Consider the following 16,008-nt stretch of genomic DNA (forward strand, 5'->3'; position numbering starts at 1 on the left):
CTTCTGGAGGTGACAGGTGCCCCCCCGCCCCTTTTATTCTCATGCCTCCCCACCCATGGCTAAAGACAAAAAAACATGCATTTAGGCCCAGCAAGAGGCTCAGCAAGCTGATCAGCATCAGCCTCCCAGGCTTCAGGCTGCACAGAGGCTGCTCTGAACGTTTTTAGAAACTTAGAAATTCTCAGAATATTTTAGAAAATAATATAACCCACTTCTGCATTTTATCACCATCTGTGAAATACCAACAAGGAAGGCATAGGGAATGCGGTGGGGGTGGGAAGAGATGATAAAATTGGTTAATCCACACAGCAGAGAGATGAAGGAGGAGAAGAGCAGCGTGTTGTGCTGGAAGCAGACAGGCTCCCATGCATCAGACCCCTGCCACGCCAGCAGCTCGGAAACAGCCGCCCAGTCCCCTCCAGTCCACAGCATCTGCAGTGTGGAGTCACAGCGGCATGGCACAGCTCCCTGCCAAATGAATCTGCAAGCCTAAGACACCCTTGAGGTAACAATGGACACAATCCATTCAGGATGCTCCAAAGCAGGTCCTGAACTGCTAAGAACCTCAATTGAATCTCTCACATTTTATTTATCCAATTACAATCCAACATTACAGAGATCTCCAAAAAAGGGAAAAAAAACCCAAACCACTCAATAGCACTAATGTCCTACAAGAGGCAGAGACGAGGATGTGCTCAGCACAACTGCCATGCTTTTCTCAATATGAAACAGAGACTTTAACATTCATTTTGTATATTAAATTAGGCTTGTAGGAATCCATCTGAGCAATCACTAGAGATCATGGAAAACTGTCCAACAGGCAAATGTCACCCTGCCAGGCTTAGCTTCATTTTTTTCTGCCAACTGCAGTACAAACTCTGCGCTCCTGTGGACAAGCACCTGTCCTTCCCCCAAATTAGGGCTTCACAGTCAGGCTGCATTCAGCAACAGCCTTCCTCCAGACCAGCATGACTATAAGCTGGCTGCTGTCCTGTACGAGGACATTCAAAAACTTCTGGTGTCCCTGACTAAATGTTACCAGCCTTTCTGTCACTTTAGAGCTGCAATACACAAATGCCCTTATGGATCACTGGTCATAGTTAGGTGTCCTTGCACAGAATCACAGAATATTTTGGGTTGGAAGGGACCTTCTTCTAAGGTCATCTAGTCCAACACCCCTGCAGTGAGCAGGGACATCTTCAACTATAGATACTGCATATAGGTACTACTAACAATGTAGCACATACACACAAACTACTATGGCCAGGGACTGCCTGTAGGGTAAGGCAGGTTTTTCTCCACTCAGCAGAAAAGTTCCGATGAAGTCAGATAGTAGCATCACTATCCATAGAACAGGACGTGAAATACTTTCATTCCAGTGCATCCAATCTCTATCTTTTTTTCCCCTGAGAGGGATTAACCTCACCCAGCAAGAAAACATGGCTGGATGCCACTAGATGGAATCCAGAGAATCATTTTCCTCACTGAAACATGACATGATTTTGAGGGGGAAAAAAAAAAAAAAGTGTATGCAGAAGGTGCTAGCATACTCCCTTATTTGCCTGGAATACAGCGTGTGTTTTCATCTTTCAATCATCAAGAAGAATAGTATTTGCACGCCAAGTGTCAAAGGCTTTTGAGTGATTCCTGTATATCAAAGAGAAGACCTCTATAAGGTTATATTTAAGAGAATTTCTACCACTATTGGGAAACTTGACCTGGTACTCTTGATTAGGGCTGACAGTTGCCCATTTCAGAACTTAATACACCGCTTCAACCTCCAACTCTTCATACAGATTCCTGATGATCTCAACATCTACTTTCCTCTTCTTATTCTTGGTCCTCAAGTCAGCAATGTACCTTCCAGTCCTACAACCAAAGCTTTACTTTTTGAATCCTGGTATCCAGCTCCTCATTAAGAAGAATGTCGTTGTCTCTTGTCTTTTGCTGTTGTCCTGAGCATTGTTTTTATTACAGTTATAAGGCTAATTTTTTTCAAGGTGTAACTTCCTGTGCAGCCTCCAAGAAACTATGCACGTTAATGAGTGTATAAAGAAAAGCTAGGTCTCTGGGGCCACTGCCACTGCCTAATTCTCTCGCTATTCCATTATTTACTACTTTCTGCTTCTGGAAATACTAAATTTGATACCAGAGCAAACCTTACACAACTTATGCTTTTGAGGGAAAGGACAGATACACACATCTTCCCACTGTGGCGCTAATGGTTATAACTTAATTTCTGCCAACTGGAAGAGTCCCGACTTCCCACAGTGCTTTACTGGCTCAGGACTTGACAACTGCAAAGTATTTGATGAGATCTAGGTTTTAAATCAGCTGAGGAGAAAAATATACCAGTAGCACACATGAAAGACAGAAAGGAAGGGAGAAAAAGAACAAAAAATTTAAGGTTAGTCAAATCAGCTTTTTTTGCATCTTCCTGGCAGAAGGCCCCACTTCATATAGGCATTCCCATCCAGGAAGCAGTTAACAGGCACTTAGAATTCACCAGGATGCAAGTAAATACAGAATTTCTTCCTTAGATAAGGCTCACAGATTCTCTTCTATGCTTGTATTGTCCACAGCTAATATTCTATCATGCCATGTGTGTTTTATATGACTAACTGAACAAGACATAGCAGTTGCTTAAAAACAGGAACTGTGGTGATCAAGGTTAAATAAAATTTTCCCAGAAAGCCTGAGCAATATTTCCCATTTGGTTATATACAGAAGCAGACCATTTGTCCTCACAGGCACTGCTTGTTTCACTTTCATTAGTTAGAATAAAGAAATAAAGCCTTACCTTCATCCAGCTTTCTAAACAGGTGTTGGTGTACCAGCACCAGCACCCTGAAAAGCCCTAACATTAGGCGCAAGATCACCTATGTTTCCATGGCATCCGCCTCATCACAAACATCACACTCATAACAATAAACTTCAGATGCAAATATTATCAGCTTAGCCTTTCTCTTTATATTTAATGTCTCTCTCTTGAGCTAGATTATTTGAAAAGCTTATTTTTCAGTTGTCAAGAAGATTCATTACAACCACCCCTTCAATCCAGAGCATCCATTTTACTGCAAAGTTATTTAAAATATGGTGAATGTGCATTAGTAATAATTTTTAATGTTAAACTAAAATAATTCAAAATCCTGGTTTTGCTTTGAGACAGCTCCGTGAACCTGCTCAGGACCTCGGGGGAGTCAGTGATCTGGTACACGGTACTTTGCAGGAAGAGGGCCTCAACTTTCTATCTTTCTACTGTAATAAATTCTCAGCTCTTAATGATGTTTTTCAGTGCAATATGAATGGCAGAAAAGGGACAGAAAACCACCCACACACTGAAGTATAACCTGAGAACACACAGGCATATCTTGTCTCCTGATGTACAATGCGAGGAGAAAGTGATAAATTTCATTGACAATAGAACAGGTGCTCCTAACAAAATGCAAGTGGGATTCTTGTAGTACTAATAGAAGGAGAGGAAGCCAACATTTCACTTCAGGAAAAAAAAAAAAATCTCCTCATAGTCAAGAAAACAAACTGCAAGAGACAAACTTAGAACTCATTCTGACAAAGTTGCTGCCAAAACATCAGAAGTAAGAGGATGGCTCTCGGAGAGACTACAGATCTCATTCCCTGTCTTAACACCATCTTCCAGTTTTAATTACAATAATCAGAACCTGCAGTACTACAGCCATAAATACGCCATTCTTATGTAGAAGTTTAAGTGGGGGATCACTAGGATCAAGTTGTTATATTTTATTACAATGCCAGTCAGCATTTTAGCTACTATATTACATACTAGTTTGCATAAGAAGCACGTGCAATGGTACCACTTTTTCATTTCCCTCCTAGAATAGGCATTTCACTTCAACACAGATATTTAATAACTTCAGTGTATAGGCAAACAGCAAATGTATTTGTCTGTTTTACATAATAGCTTTACCTGGGAAGATTACAGCTTTACTTAAGGGAAGGCTGGCAGAGAAGATACTGACTAGCTCTCACACTCCCAATTTCAAGGCATTTTGACCAAAAGTTTTTGATTCAACCCTTCTGTTCAGCATAAACAGAAAGGGTTGCCTGCAAGCCCACTCAAAGTGAGTATGTAGGACGGACAAAACAATTCTCAAGCATGCATTTTTCTTAAATTATAGTAACCTGCTGGACTAGCAAAGAAAATTTCACCTTGTTGCATGCTGCATGTGATTGTTGCTTTAATTAAAACACCTAGGGAAAAACTTCAGAAAAACCGCTGAAAGTGAATAGTTTGTGGGTTTTGGCTTCATTTTGTTTTTAAGATGGGTAAACTAGCAATTTTATTGCTTCCCATCTCAGGAAGCATTTTCTTTGTTTAATAACAGATGAGAGTTTAGCTCAGTAAATCTAAGAGGTGCTTGCGTTTCTTCCCTGTGAAGCAGTCATCGCCATCTGCTTTCATTTGCCAAACACGCATCCAAGTAAGACCAAGAGAGCAAGGGGTCCCATCTGCTCTGCTTCCCTCGCATGGCAAAGAGGATGACAGCACCAGCACGTGTGAGCAGACAGCCTGCCAAAAGCCACCGTGCTACGGAACACAGCCCACTGCGCTGAAAACACTGGCCTAGATAATGGCTTTCCAGAAAAGGTATACACGAGAAGGACAAAAGTAGGGCCAAGAACTTCCAAGATCAGAGCAGAATGAGAAAGCCACTTCGCCATAACTTGGCAACACTTCAAATTTCTAAAAAAACTTACGAGGATGTCACGTCATCTCTGAAGACCTCCAAAGCACTTGCCTGCGCACCCGCAGGATCCAACCAAGTTTCACTCCTGGGATCTTCATTATCTGTTGTGCAAGGCACCGGGTAGGCCTCATTAGCCACATACTCAGCAGCTTTAATTTGAAGACTATGGCACTTGGGGCAGACAAACAGATGAAAGGCTAACCGAGGCTATAAAGTAGAAAAACTCCCATGCTACGTCTACATATAATGAGCTGTTTCTGAGTGACAGGGGACTTGTATTCCTGGGGTAAAGGTGCCCATTTTAAATGACAAGTCTACTCAATGGGACTGCTGTCTTCACAAAGAGGCACTCTTACTCACCCTGTTACACAGGCGGCGAAGAGAAAGGGAACATATGAAGAACACCCAGCCAGAACCAAAACTGAGCTGGGACGTCTGCCAAAAGTCTCCGGGCACATCAGACCACAGCACACTTCACATTTCTTCACAGGTCTACTTGGCTACTGGCTAAATAACTACTTTCTCTTCCTCTCTCTTTTCCTTTGTACATTGCTGACAGCAGCCTACTGCAAATTGCTTACCATAATTCAGCTTACTAAATGCAATAATGGGTTCATATAGACAGGACCCAGTAAGAGGTGGCACAGTAAAGAACGGGATTTTTGCCAAACTTGACAAAGACACCCTGTGCAAATTGAAAGCCCTTATATTTGAAAGAGCACCAGCAGCTTTAATAGCTGAGGGAGAAAGCTTAAAGAGGTTCTGTAGTAGGCTCAACACTTTCCCCTGGAACAACTGAAACGAAACCAGGCTGCAATCTTAGAATAATGCCATTTTAATCACCGTCATTAAGGTTTCACAACAATAGTGTAACACAGGAAGAATAACCATGGTCAACAAGATTTTTTTTTTCTTGTCCAGATTTCTATTCCTTATTTCTAGACATTGAAAAAAAATATAAAAAGAAAATACAACTCCCTCCAACTGCACACACAATTTAATATTTTCACAAGAAAATGAGATTAACTTTGACTTTAAAACTGTCCTCTCCAGTTTCTAATTAACTTTCTAAGCACCTCTACCTAACATTTGATGATTCATACATGCGCTCCGTTGTGCCAAATGAGTTGGCTTGGCATACTGGTATGCAACTCAATGCACTCTCACGTCTCTATGACAGTTTTCAGGCTTGTTATTTTGTTGTTTGTTCAATTAGGGAGGAAATAATTTCAGGATCTGTTGAAGTTTGAAAGCATGGCCAAGTCAGGTTTAACATGACAATTTGAAAACGCTGTACTAAAGGCAGTTCAGATCTGCAGATACCTAGAATTACTGTTCAATTAAAATGTAAGATGGTTACGATTTTTGAAACTAAGTTAACAGATTCACTTGTGCAATATTTTGCAATAAAATTCACAAGAAATGTTCTCCAGCTTGTATATTTTACTTGATTTAAAAAGCTGCCTTCAGCACACAGCTTTACCCTGCTCAATTCCACTAATTTTTTCAAAATAACTTTCCAGATTAACTCCTAGCTTTTAAAAAGGTGGCACATACAAAAACACCTTCATGATTACAGGTATTTACTGTATCTTTTATAGGGGTGTCTGTAGTCAGGCCCCTGGATCAGTAAATTGTTTTTTCCTAACTGAGCCTCCTAAGAAACACATCAAGAAATACATCCTAATCAAGCTAAAAACACAAGGTACACAATTAGTTCAACATTTAACAGAAATAAGCATGCTGTATGTAGTCACACAGAATAACAAATAGGCTCTTCCACAACAGCACCAGCTCCAATCTGTCTTTTCAGACACACCCTGAATATACCTGTAGCACCACTGATTCTGCAAGCAGTACCAGACTCCCCCAAACGGGCAAGAAGAGTATATATATGGAAAGTCAATTCACAGAGGCACATTAAACACATGGGAGGAATTCTTAAAAGTGATCTTTAAGAACTCCCAATCTTCAATATGTGGAAGAAGGAGGATAGTTTACATACTGATCGGTAATTTCGAGGCTTATAAGTCACCACCTAACAATGCTGTTACATATCCTTGTGGTTGCTGAGATAAGCTTCCTTTGACCTGCAACGTTATTTTTCAAAGGATTCCTGCCTCCAGGCGAGTTGTCATTTTATACTGCTGCATCCTCTTCCATAGGCAGTGCATAGTGTCATTTCAGAATGTATTTTATTTTCTGTTTTCCCAGATGTAAATTAAAAGGCCATTTGGAAAATATGCCTGCAGTGGTCCTTTGGTATGGCAGGCCAGGTAACATTCACAAGCTCAGTATCTTTTGTGTATGCTACAGCTGGTAGAACTGGCCAACATCTCACCCAATTGATGTTTATTCCCCCCGCTATACTGTATTTCACAGTTCAGTGAAAGACCTGAGACAGCAGAACCATGGTGCTGACAGGGCACAAAGTGCTGTTCAGCAAAGAAGGTAAGCGTGGACACGGACACAATGCCTGCAGGTACTCTGAGATACCAAATCTATCCCAGACACTAAGCTAACTGCATTTTATACTGTTTAACCTGTGTCGATTTTTGTTCCAAATGACACCTCTGACTAATGTCAGACCTTGGTGCAACTACCAGTTTTGCCACTGACACACATACCACCATGCACTGGTTCGGTGCAGCTTTGCTATAGGCTGTTTAACATGCTTGAAAAGTAAAACTAGCTAATATGGATTTCTAATTACTGATCGTCAGTGAGCTACTTCTAAGCTGCATGAATTACCAGTGCAGATGATCTTGTTTCCTGGCACCCACTGAAGTTCTTCTCTGGACAGTAAGGAAAAGCTAGGTGTCACAAACCCTTAGCAAGAGCGTATCTTGCAGCCCACAGCACAGCTCCTGCCTGCTCCCATACAGCCCTGGCACTGCCTTGCCTGGGCACTGTAAAATGAACTGAAACATTTAAGTGAGCTGGTACTTGTCTTGCTATTTGAAAGACTTATCAGTGAAATTCAAGACACAGTTATCAAGAGGAACTATACAAAGTATGACATTGCTCAACTGACAGTATAAGTTCGCAAAAGCATCTTAGAAATACTGGAAGATGGATGATGAATTATTACCATACAAGTATGAAAAGTGACACTGGAATTAACCAATTTTAAGAAGATTTAAGTACTGCTCTTCGTTGTTGGCATGCCAGACATTTCCTCTTCTTCACAAGCAAGCAGGTTAAGAGCCTAATTACAGGTTATGTACTTCACTGTGGCCACCACCTTTAATCAGAAATAAAGGATCAGTGCTGGAAAGCCTCAGATCTTATGTTAGAACTCAAGGTCTTGTGAGTTGATGTTAAAGAGAAAACAAACCGAATCACATTTTCTGTGTGCTAGGATTTCAATGCATCTGTTCCGTAAGTGATGACATTTAGGGAGAAGTATGAAGGTACACGCAGCAATGAGTATTAAAGACACAGGAGTCAGATTAACAGCTGATGTGAAAACAGGTAACAAAGCCCCTGCTATGACAAAGTTTCTTTCCACTTGTACTTACTCAAACACCACCCAGTGTCCTGTATTATAATCAATATTTCTACAGCTAAAATTTTATATGTCACTTGATTGCAATTATTTCAAAAGCTGGAAAGATATATACAAGGAACAGGATTCTCTGCAAGCTGTCATGTTAGTTATGCCAATAAAACCACTCAAACTTGGATGAAGTAGTATATACTTTTAAAAAGCACAGAATACCACAGCTTCACTTCTAGCAATAACTGGAAATATGTTGACAAAAATGTTGCACATCGCAGAACTAAAGCATAGTTGCATAAAGCTATTTGGTGGTTATAGAATAGAAGAATATTATGGAAATTCCACAACTACAGTTGTTTTTGATGGAGTCAACGACTAAAGAAGCCACAATAGCTAAAGGACATAGTGTAACATCCAAATATACATGTTAAAACTTTAGTTAGGAAGACTCTAGTTTAAGACTAAGTGCAGGAACAACACATCTCTAAATTACTGTTTAAACCACTGCTCCATTATTGCTCTATGGTTTCCAGTATGTTCCTGAACACACTCTCCTCTTGCACTTCCACTCTGAGCTATTTACCTGATAAATGATCCAGTATCGTAAATCCAAAAAGAAAGAAGAAATAAAAGCACGAATTTTATGATTTTCTTGATTTCCTCTTTCAGGTGATTATCAGATCCTTCTCAAAAGGAAGACACCAGGGAAGACAACCTTTTTAAAAGAAACTCACCTCTGCAAATTGAAACAATGACGACTTCTGACAGGTTTCCATAGAATTAGTTGCATCAGATTGACAAGTACTCGAGGAAACCTGAAACAAGAAGCATGCAGAGTAAGACCTCAAAGGTGCTTCTTTGAAGCTAAGAACAACAGTGAGCAAAACAAAATACCAGGCAGCAGTAACAAGAAGCAGCATTTAAGAGAAAACGGGTACTCTGATGTTTCAACCCTGGACAGGTTAAATCAAATTTATGGGTGAAAACATAGCTTAGCGCCCGTTTTAATGCATTTGAAAATCACCTAAGAAGAAGACGACCCCCAAAATACCTGGGATTTTTTTTTTCTCTTTTATAATTCCAAACTTTGAAAAGAGTTTTATGCAACAGAATACTAAACCGATCATATTGGGCTACACACACAATTACCTCGTATTGGTGATGCTATCAACACTGCTATATCTGTAATTTGTACTGCATTTCTGAATAAGTAAATTACTCAGAAGCTAAAACCAAAAATTTTGAAGACACTAAAGGTTGCTAAGTGACAGAAAAAACTTATTAGAAAAATAAACCCCAACTACCTGACAGCATAAAAATAGGTAGTTAAGAGTACCGCAAGCTTAAAATTATTCAAATAATGTACCCAAACATCCATTTAGGGATGCTTATGAGAAACAGTGCAAGAAAGTGTTGTAACTTCTGGAATCAAACTACAAAGAAATGACTGTTCAGAAACAACAGCCTTAGCTGAATTAACACAAAGCTTATCCATACCACTCTTATTAGCCAGAAATGTATTAATCAAGCATCGTTCTGTAAAGGAATTGTATCAGCTAAGATACATTCATTTAATGTCACACTTGAGTGTAAAAGATTTACATGCATAACTCCTAGAAGCATAAGGTACTGTTATTATAAAATAAAGTATATAACACGGTTTATAGGAAACAGAAGAAAGGAAGGAGGCTTTGTAGAATTTTTAGGAAAAACAACAGGATGGACTTTTTTTTCCTTAACCATTTTAAATTTTTCAGGAAATTTCATCTTATTTAAAACATTTCGATGTAAATGTAGTTTTTCTCTTATTCATTACCAAGACAAGTATGTTAATAGCATTTATTAGCGAATGCACACATGAGATTTAGCTAGCAACTGCATCTGTTGCCAGCAAGTACAAAGCACCACAGAATAAGCAGGCCTACAGCACATGCAGTTTGTACTGCTGCTCTGGCTGCTGCTTGTCCAAGATGCTTAAGCCCTGCAATAGCAGCAGTGGCATTTTGTTTCAGGATTCTGCTACCCATAGTCCCCTGAAAACACTAAATCCAAGTGTAGCAATCAACAGGCCAAGGGGAACTATACCACAAGACAATTTGCTTACATATACAGTCAAACTTGTTTCTTCCCTGCCATAAAACCATGTAGTAACAGTGCCTCCTCTGATCTATGATTCCATTATATTTATTAAACATCAAGCAGGATGTTTTAATTGGTGTACTATGGGAGCGTACCAACCCAAAGGGTTACAAAGACAGAATTTTTAATGCCTATCTTTTGCTTTTTCAGTGGTCTGTGTTACTGTTCTCATAGATGCAGTGTTTATTACTGCTCTTCTCATGTTTCTGTATGATCTATTTAAGATGTCTGTGCCTCAGCAGTGATATGGATTGCACCAGGGATGCAAAGCAAACTTGCTGCTGTTGAGTGACTTGTCTCTGAAGACCTGAGTCTCTGCATTGGCGTGAATTACATAAGGATGCTGCTTGCACGTTTGAACGCTTATTTGGTTATTTCAGGTCACTTCACTGGTGGGATTCTCCCAGGAATAACCAAATTTGGGCTTTGGCTTCCTATACAATTTAAATTTTGTGCAGTTCGACCAGCTGCCTTATGTAGCTTAGTTAGCGGTGTCTATTGAAGCAGCTTGTTTGCAGGTGAAGCCTATTCATTGCGCTGTTTGAAACAGCGCTATTTTGCTCAGGAGAAGCAACATGAGGGAGGAAGCTGCTGTACAAGCTAGCTCTGGTTTGGGAGCCGTTGCCCTGTGGCACCCCAGGAGCACTGTGGTGGAGCAGAGGAGCCCTCAAGAGGGTGGTAAAACACTGGCCCAGGTTGCCCAGAGAGGTGGGAGATGCCCCATCCCTGGAGACATTCCAGGCCAGGCTGGACAGGGCTCTGAGCAACCTGATCTAGTTGCAGATGTCCCTGCTCATTGCAGGGGGTTGGACTAGGTGACCTTTGAAGGTCCCTTCCAACCCAAACTATTCCATGATTCTATGATTCTAACAGCAGTGCCATAAGGTGCTTGCTCCCTGGGCAGGCGCAGAGAGGGAGAACGAGCCTTCTTGCTGCCTCCGAGGCCAAGTTCACCTTGCAGTACAGGAACCACAAGCCATGGAAGGTGTGAAGCCCAGTTTCCCACAGCTTTGTGTGTAAAGGACAGATTGCTGGTGCCTAGTAACTCAGAAATTATTTTGTAGTTAGAACTATGCTCTTCCTATCAACTTCCATTACCTTTAAAAAGTTAATGCTCTTGCCTTAGCTTGACAGAAGAACTAATTTGAGCTTTTTTCTTCTACTCTGCTGCTTCCCACACACTCCTGACTTGTGGGAAATTTTGTATCTCCAGGACTTCTGATCTTTGCCAGGTTGAACCTGATCAAAGCGTTAGAAAAGTTTCCAGAGGGAAGGGATACACAGATAGTGCCACTGCATATGTTTCATTTCCTGATGTAAGCAAACATCCTCAACATCTCATTTCTTCCCTTTTGCTCTTTCCAGTTTGACCTCAGCTACACTGAGAGACTTTTCACTTCTGACTTATACCCTGAGCAATACCACCCTGTGCAGTCCCGGCGTTGCATGCAAGGTGACATTTTCATTTTGAAGAGAAGGAAATCACAAGTAGATCGCCTCCATAACCTCCCTTTCCCTTCCGGTTACTGTACCCTGCTCTAAAAGGGGTCACGGCAAACAAAGGTGAAGGACAGCCCCTGCTCACCTTTAACGCTGTCCTGATGTGCCGGGTAGTGGCAAGGGGGAAAACTGGTAGAAGAGCCAGGTTTTGGGCTACACGACAAATCCGGGATTTCTGGGCAGTAACGTACAAAAAGGCCACTAGGTGCTGCTGTAGGGCAAGCAAAGGGCCTGACAGGCGAGGGAGGAAGGTTCGGGCAAGCATGTAGTGCTCCTCACCCATCCTTATGAGCCTTTCTGCTCACAGACCTGCTGTGAGGACCAGGCCTTGGCTAATGCAACGACAACAGCTGGAGCAGACACTTCTGGCGTTTCTGCTCTGGTGTTCAACAAAATATTCTCATATAAACACCACAGTCTGGCATAACTGATGAAAAAGACCCAGAAGCCAGGTGCAAACTCACTACATAGCCAAATTCTTCGCTTACTGCTGCTAAGGTCTGTAGCTCTCCTGCGTATCTGCTTAGTAACTCCAACCACTGCTTGGAGATTAGTCACGTACCGACACTGAATTCTGTTATGAGAAGAAAAGCCCTATAGTATTTTGAAAAAATGACAAAAACAGGACTATAACTGGCAACATACAGAGATGATGACTGAAGCCTCAAAGCAATTTTGTAAATATTGCTGTGATGCCTCTTTGCATCCTTCCGCTGACATCTGTTGACTGTTACCTGACATCTGGGCTTCTGACAGCCTTAAGGTTAAACACCTGACTTGAAAAGTCCCTACACATCCATTTAAAATACCCTTGACAGAAAAATCAGCAGACACTAAATGCATTTATGTGAGATTAGCAGACACGTAAGTATAATTTTGCCCTCATTTTCTCCCAAGTTCTGAGCAAACTATGCCAGTGTTGCCCCTCCTTTCTATTAACAATGTTTAAGATGATAATAGTAGTTAAGACCTTTGCTTAAAAGGCCACCCAAGTCTGTATACTCATACATATGCACAAGCCGCCAAACTGCATGTTGACAGGTAATCTTACGTCTGACGATCCCTCAGTTTACGAACCATATATATGCACATGTATCTTACATGCACACGTATCTTACATGTACACACACTTTAATAGATGTGATATCATTTAGAGCTCGTGGTACGGTAAAGAAGAGAGTTCCTTACCTCTTGTGCAGTCAGGGCATGTTCCCCTGCTAGAAGCAGCATACTCAGGCCTCCCATTTGTGTAGGATCTGTTAAAACGGTAAAACCAAGTCTTAAATTTATTCATTTGCTTGTTTAAAGAACCTACCATTTGTGGCATTAAACCCCCCAGAAGACTACTTGTCACAGACACTCTAAGCAAGCTGCCATAAAAGGCAGTTCAAGAGAAGCACAAATAACCATTTCTGTACCCTCTGGGAGAGGCTTTCCAAGCTGTTTGAAGGATTTAATTGGATTTGTATGCTTAACACCTCATTGCATGGATTTACAATTTTACTGCCAAAGGTTTTATGTACTACAGAGATGGATATCTTTGAAACAGCAACTGTAATGATCTCATACATAAACATACACAAAGATCCTCTAATACTGCACACATTCGTAACTCAATGAATGCTCCTATCAAGGGAGTGGTTCTCTTCCTTAGCCACTGAACAAGTAAAAGGATAGAACAAAGTGACGTGATCAAGCTCTGAAGCAAAATTTCTATTTTCATTTAGCTCTAATTTAGAGCTGCATTTACTGGTGAAAAGTGCCAGCCTGACAGCTCTGAAGCATGAAGCGCTTAATGCTCTGTGCCAGAACAGCGCAGGCACTGGCCAGGCAAGCTGCCTGCCTACTTGCTGCTCTGCCAATACAATACATAATTGAGAAAAGTAAAGTGGAGATATAAATGTTCTTTCTCCAAGTATTTGATGCTGACAGCTTCTTGCCTCCAGTCTTCCTGCATCTCTGGAGCTTTGAAAATGACAACAAGAAGTGAAAGCAACGAAATGAACACTGCCGCTGCATTACTCCTGGAGTGGCTTTTCCACTCAGAACAGTGGTCACTCTTCATTATTATGAAGACTAATTGTCTGGTTTTGTGGGAGTGCCTTGGAAGCCATGCAGAGGCCTGACTTAACAGTGCCGAGCAGAGAGAGGGAGATGGTCTGTGGCCCAGATGTCTCGCACAACCGCCACAATGTGAGAGAAAGGAAAGCTTTATCCTTACTGTATTGCTGAGACAACTTCAGTAATGATGAGACACCACAGATGCGTAACTTTGCCCAGGTTTCACTAAGCATGCACCCACATCTTCCCATTTCCTTTCTCTAAACTACACAAAAGCTTTCTCTAACAGAATAAATTACAAGTGCCTGGGACCATCCCCTAGAATGGAGGCCAACTGGCACAATTAACTCTTGTCTGTTCGGTTGCATTTTTTAATGCAAAATTTGGATGCTGAATAGCTGCATCCAGAATGCCCACTGGGAAATCCCCTGGCCCATTCCCACTCATGGGTGGTGCTGAGAAATTCATCAAGCTTTTCAGCTGACATGGGCCAAACCTGTACCTGTAAACCTCCAAACAATTTAGTGCTATAGATGATCTAAGTCCAGTTCATGAGAATACTCACTGCTGCTGTTCAATTCGACACCACAGATGTTGCCAAAAGTTCTCACACTGACATCCACAGTTTAAGTTTTTTCAACACTCTCTTAAAACATCAGTAAATGAAAGCAGAGGAAAGCCAAGGGAATAAACCAGGCTCATCCACTATATCTCAAGGATAGACCAGTGGCTCATTATTGTAAGAACACAGTCTAAACAGCACCTGGCTTCAAACCCAATGTTCAACCAAAATTATTTTTTTCCTTTATGATAACAAACAGGTAGAAGCTATGTGGAGTGGTGTTTTTTTTGTTGTTTTTTTTTTTTTTTTTTAATTTTGACTTTTAATAAAAGAGGGACCAAAGATATTAAGTTTCTACAAAGAGGCAAGGCACTATCAAAAGTGTAAGATCTAGTAACAAGAAATAGTTGAAGAAATGGAGACAGGAAAAGGGAAGGGCCAGCAAGTACCTAAGCACAATTTGTAAGTGAACCTACACTGCCAGCGCAGAACTTTCTGCCATGAAAATACCTGATCACAAACAGTTCAGTTCCTCAAACAAGAGGGCATCAGAGCAATTAAGAAGTGACAAGTCAACACACATCTTGAAGATACTCACTACTTGTTCTGTGTGTTATAGAATCACAGAATGTTAGGGATTGGAAGGGACCTCCAAAGATCATCTAAGTCCAATCCCCCTGCCAGAGCAGGAACACCTAGATGAGGTTACACAGGAATGTGTTCAGGTGGGGTTTGAATGTCTCCAGAGAAGGAGACTCCACAAGCTCCCTGGGCAGCCTGTTCCAGTGCTCTGATACCCTCACTGAGAAGCAGTTTCTTCTCATACTTAAGTGGAACCTTTTGTGTTCCAGTTTGTGTCCATTGCCCCTTGTCCTATCATTGGTTGTCACCGAGAAGAGCCTGGCTCCATCCACATGACACTCACTCATTACATATTTATAAACATTAATGAGGTCACCCCTCAGTCTCCTCTTCTCCAAACTAAAGAGACCCAGCTCCCTCAGCCTTTCCTCATAAGGGAGGTGCTCCACTCTCTTAAGTCAATAAACTTTTAAGGAACATAAAAGTTACTCCCCTGATGGAAAAAGCAGAACAGAATGAAGGGGTTTGTGATTTTTAGAATTGGTGTCCCATATATCATAACTATGTAGCACAAAAAACTTTTATTTTGGTCATATTTCATAGATATTCCATAGCCAGAAGGAATTTAATTACAGGAATTTTCATACCATTATATTGGCAAAAAGGTACACATGCCTTTTTATCCCTTTATATCCTTTTACATCTGTTCTGTGAAACCATTTTCCACTCTCCAGCTCATGACATCTCTAAGTAGAAAAGTCCTATCTGCCACACACTTCTCATAAACCAGGTAGGATACAATAAAGTTTCAAATGAATTTCAAATGTATTTGTAAAGTTTGAAACTTTAAACAACAACAAAAGGAAGAAAGAGTGGTGGGGAAAAACTACTTTCTCCCTTGACTGTTAGGTTCTTAAGCTGCCAGTATTTAATGT

The 16,008-nt window shown here is 41.0% G+C and overlaps 1 protein-coding gene across 20 annotated transcripts in view; it reads right to left on the bottom strand.

The window, feature by feature from the left end:
• The window catches only part of BBX (BBX high mobility group box domain containing), a 153,659-nt gene that overhangs the window by 45,229 nt on the left and 92,422 nt on the right, over window positions 1-16,008 (bottom strand). For all 20 annotated transcript variants that reach the window (XM_065829414.2, XM_071808514.1, XM_071808489.1 and 17 more), the window contains 2 exons: window positions 13,057-13,124; window positions 8,964-9,044 (listed from right to left, as the gene is read on the bottom strand). In XM_065829414.2, coding sequence (XP_065685486.2) covers window positions 8,964-9,044; window positions 13,057-13,124 — 149 coding nt within the window. The remainder of the gene's footprint in view (window positions 1-8,963; window positions 9,045-13,056; window positions 13,125-16,008) is intronic.

This window comes from Patagioenas fasciata, chromosome 1 (genome assembly GCF_037038585.1).
Source record: "Patagioenas fasciata isolate bPatFas1 chromosome 1, bPatFas1.hap1, whole genome shotgun sequence".
Classification (NCBI taxonomy): Eukaryota; Metazoa; Chordata; class Aves; order Columbiformes; family Columbidae; genus Patagioenas; species Patagioenas fasciata.